Raw genomic sequence first — 4,376 nt, forward strand, 5'->3', positions numbered from 1 at the left:
CCAGAAGGATGTGGAGGCTTTAGAGAGGGTGCAAAAGAGATTTACCAGGATGTTGCCTGGTATGGAGGGCATACGCTATAAGGAGAGGTTGAATAAACTTGGTTTGTTCTCACTGGAACGAAGGAGGTTGAGGGGCGACCTGATAGAGGTCTACAAAATTATGAGGGGCATAGACAGAGTGGATAGTCAGAAACTTTTTCCCAGGGTAGAGGGGTCAATTACCAGGGGGCATAGGTTTAAGGTCCGAGGGGCAAGGTTTAGAGATGTACGAGGTAAGTTTTTTTACACAGAGGGTAGTGGGTGCCTGGAACTCGCTGCCGGGGGAGGTGGTGGAAGCAGGGACAATAGTGACGTTTAAGGGGCATCTTGACAAATACATGAATAGGATGGGAATAGAGGGATACGCACCCCGGAAGTGTAGAAGATTTTAGTTTAGATGGGCAGCATGGTCGGTGCAGGCTTGGAGGGCTCAAGGGCCTGTTCCTGTGCTGTACCTTTCTTCGTTCTTTGTACTGTTCCCCCCCCCCCCCCCCCAACTCCCAACGGGGTGTTTTGCAGTGAAGCTGCCTCTATAGCCATTAGTCAGTGAGAGATATTGACCTGAGGTTCCTGCATCACCCTCAGTGTTGGTCGTTGCCCTAGAAGCCTCTATAGCCCTAAAGGTGTGGGATCATTTCCTGGACAGTGTTCCCATTGCCCTCAATAAGGAATTATTGTCTTGATTGTCCCTAATGCCAACAACGGGGATTATCGTCCTATGGCTGTCCCTATTACTCTCAGTATTGCTCCCCCCACCCCCGGGGCTGTCCCTATTACTCTCAGTATTGCTCCCCCCACCCCCGGGGCTGTCCCTATTACTCTCAGTATTGCTCCCCCCACCCCCGGGGTTGTCCTTATTACTCTCCGTATTGCGCCCCCCACCCCCGGAGCTGTCCCTATTACTCTCAGTATTGCGCCCCCCTCCCCCCGCCTCCTGCTCCCCTGGCGGCAGTGACTCAAAGCCACCTGTTTATTTGTTGTGATCACGTCGCTCTGACGCCCGGCTGCTCCGCTCTGGACTCGGCTCCCAGCCCAATGTACGTGACACCGCAAAGTTTTCAGCAGAGTTTTTTTTAAACGGGCTCAAGATCTGCTGGCGGCGCTTCCCCTGATTGTGCTGTTGTTATTACTGTTACTATTTTTAATAGGTGCAGGTTGAGTTTGTGCAAGCGGTGGAAGGAAGGGGTTGGTGGGGAGAGATCAGGAGCGGCATGTCATGGAAGAGCCCGACCCTGCCATCTCCCCGGCGGTGCACCGGGACCTGCAGACAGATCTGAAGGTCGCGCCGACTTCTTGTTCCAGCCACTCTCTGCAACTTACTCTGGGGTCCAGCAGTAACACCAGCAGCAGCAAAAACTGCAGCACGGCCAGTTGCAACGCCAATAGCTGCGGCACCAGCGGCTACAACAGCAGCAAAAACTGCAACATCACCTGTTGCAACACCAACAGAAACTGCACAACTGGCTGCAACAGAAACTGCAGCACAGCCAGTTGCGACAACAGCGGCTGCAACACCTACAGAAACAGCAGCACAACTGGTTGCAGCACCAACAGAAACTGCAGCACAACCAGTTGCATCACCAGCAGCGGCTGCAACACCTACAGAAACTGCAGTACAGCCAGTTGCAACAACAGCAGAATCTACAGCATAGCCAGTTGCAACACCAGCAGGAACTGCAGCTTAGCCAGTTGCAACATCAACAGAAACTTCAGTACAGCCAGTTGCAACACCAGCAGCGGCTGCAACACCAGCAGAAACTGCAGCACAGCCAGTTGCAACACCAGAAGCTGCAACAACAGCAAAACCTGCAACCACGGTAACAACTGCAACACCAGCAGCTGCAAGACTAGCTGCAACTCGCAGGCTGGTGACGAGGGGAAAGTTTGCGAGCTGTCCCACCAGCCTGATGGCACATGTCCGGAGAAGGAAGTGCTGGTCAGTGCAGGCAGCCGGCAGAGCAATGAGCTTAGGCTGAACCGCCGCCGCACCAAGTCTTTGCCTTGCCTACATGACCCCTCCGACTTCTTCAGCGAATTCAACGGAGGGCTGCGCAAGAAGGTGAAGTTCGCCGACTCGCTGGGGCTCAGCCTGGCCAGCGTCAAGCACTTCCGAGCCAGCGACGAACCTTACATTCCGTCCAAGGTCTTCCTGCGGCTCCAGAGTTTCCCGACCATCGTGGATGACCTAAACGAGAAGTTCAAAGCGCTGGGCATCCACTGCATGAGGCCCGCTTTCTCTATGCCCTGCGAGGCCAGCGACTTCATGCAGCGAGCCGAGAGGAACCGGGTCTGCCTGGAGAATGTCACCGTCAGGCACTTTGATGTTCACGGGCTGATCAGGGTCTTGAACATCTCCTATATCAAAGAGGTGATTGTCCGCTACACCTTCAACAACTGGCTCTCCAGCATGGACACGCCTGCGAAGTATGTGGAAGGGTCGAGCCACTTGGGCACCGACCAGTTCTCCTTCGTTTTGTCCATCCCCCCTTTCTTGGACCAGGGTTCCTTTGTCCACTTCGCCATCTGCTACAGGACAGACAACGAGGAGTACTGGGACAATAACTTCGACAAAAATTACTCCCTGCTGTGTGAATCTACGTCAGATGAACACGCCAACACTTAGGATCTTTAAATGCACATGTTTGCATATGTCCTCTGTTAAAGCGGTGCCATCTCTCCATTACTTTTATGACAGGAGCCGCGGGTTTAAAAAAAGCACGAGGCGTCAAACTTACCCAAGGAAGTGTATTATTATATGTTCCAGTCTTAGGATAGAGTTTGAGGTATGCTATTGACAGTACAGTTATTGAAGAAAATTAAAGTGGCAATGGCATCAAGAATATCTGACTTACGATCAAAAGATTCCGCTGTGCACATACAAATGGCAGAACTGACAATGGAAATGTCCGTGTACAAACCTGATACAGTTGGACATTGTGTAGTTTACGAGCTTTGTTTAAACTGCATTCCATTTCCCCCACCCTCCAATTTTGTGTTGCTAACTTTGCCTTACTTTGAGGAAAGTTTTAAGAGAGGCTTGTAACATCTCTTGTCTAGGAGCAGGGATACAGAATCTTCTCCCAGGCATCTCCAATGCCACCCTCTGCTAGTTGTGGAGAGTAGGCAAGTTTGGTGTGACACCTGTATTTCCACTAAGCCCCTCCACCCACTCCCTGACAGCAGTGGCAAGATTACAAACACAAAATCATATTTTGCTGCTTCTGATAGTTATGTACAGTGTATTACAGTGCCATGCCTTACAGTATGTCCAATAACAAAAAGACAACTTGATGAAGTTGTCATCTCAACTTAAAAGTTAAAATTTTTATATATAATCACATTTTATGAATTGGCTAAAGATGATCCAAAAAATAATTGTGCAGTTGATTTGATGCTCTAATATGCAGTTGATCTTTGATGCTCTAATATGTGTCAGGTGTTTTGAATGATCTGAGGACTGTAACTCATATAGAAGATTATAGAACACAATACATTTGTCAATAGGATTAAATTAGTCAATCTTTAACAGTACATATACTGGATGTTAATTAATGTGCAATGAAAGGCTTAACTGGCAGGATTGTTCAGGAGGAGTTGGTTTCCATCTGACTGTCAGCACAACTCCAACTGAAGTGGTTTTAATTCTTAGTGACATAACTGGTTAGAAAGCCAGTTACACCATGGGAGATATGCATTGTTTATAGGATATACGTGCATTAGAATAAAATAGAAACTTTTATTTACTAATGAGTGCAAATGGAACACATATAACGTGATATTTAAAATACATTATGAAATGGATTAAAAGTGTTTTATACAATGAACCTGTTTCTCGGACACAAAAATGGGAAATTGTTCAGTATTTAAAAATGTTTTAATGTCCTTTGAGTCACCTTCATATTGCATCGGGGTCAATCAGACAATCATAGAGCTCCCCTCTGCCCTAACTCTGAATTTGTATCTTTCTGTAGTTGCTCTCCTATTTCCTTTCTGAGCTCGCCTTGTTCATGAGATCCACTTCCTGCTGCTTCAACTCCATACTAAACTGCTGAACATCCAGCTTTCCTTCCTGACTCCCTTAATAGCTGATAAGGTTTCTTCTCCTCAGATAATGTCCCCCTCTCCATATTCTGCCATCATTCCCCTCCTCAAAAAAAAACCCTTGACCTTTATGTCCGTGTAAACGAGGTTATTGACCTGAAACGTCAACTCCGATTTTCTTTTGCAAAAGGGGCAGTCTGACCTGCTGAGTCTTTCCAGAATTTAGTTTTTATTCCTTGAATGCATTGTTGTCTCCCAAATACATGCCCATCTTCCTAGGCACTGAATGCTTGAAT

At 47.8% G+C, this 4,376-nt stretch overlaps 1 protein-coding gene across 1 annotated transcript; it reads left to right on the forward strand.

Moving 5' to 3' along the window:
- The first annotated feature begins 1,071 nt into the window (after nt 1–1,071).
- Nucleotides 1,072–3,782, forward strand: LOC140425570 (uncharacterized). Its single transcript, XM_072510007.1, has one exon. It carries the CDS (start codon nt 1,256–1,258, stop codon nt 2,660–2,662), a length of 1,407 nt encoding a protein of 468 aa, XP_072366108.1. The 5' UTR covers nt 1,072–1,255; the 3' UTR covers nt 2,663–3,782.
- Nucleotides 3,783–4,376: the final 594 nt, after the last annotated feature.

The sequence above is a fragment of the Scyliorhinus torazame genome, chromosome 6 (assembly GCF_047496885.1).
Source record: "Scyliorhinus torazame isolate Kashiwa2021f chromosome 6, sScyTor2.1, whole genome shotgun sequence".
NCBI classification, from domain to species: Eukaryota; Metazoa; Chordata; class Chondrichthyes; order Carcharhiniformes; family Scyliorhinidae; genus Scyliorhinus; species Scyliorhinus torazame.

Bases quoted from the DNA above. Each gene is read 5' to 3' on its own strand.
- LOC140425570 (XM_072510007.1), top strand. From the start codon at position 1,256: ATGGAAGAGCCCGACCCTGCCATCTCCCCGGCGGTGCACCGGGACCTG.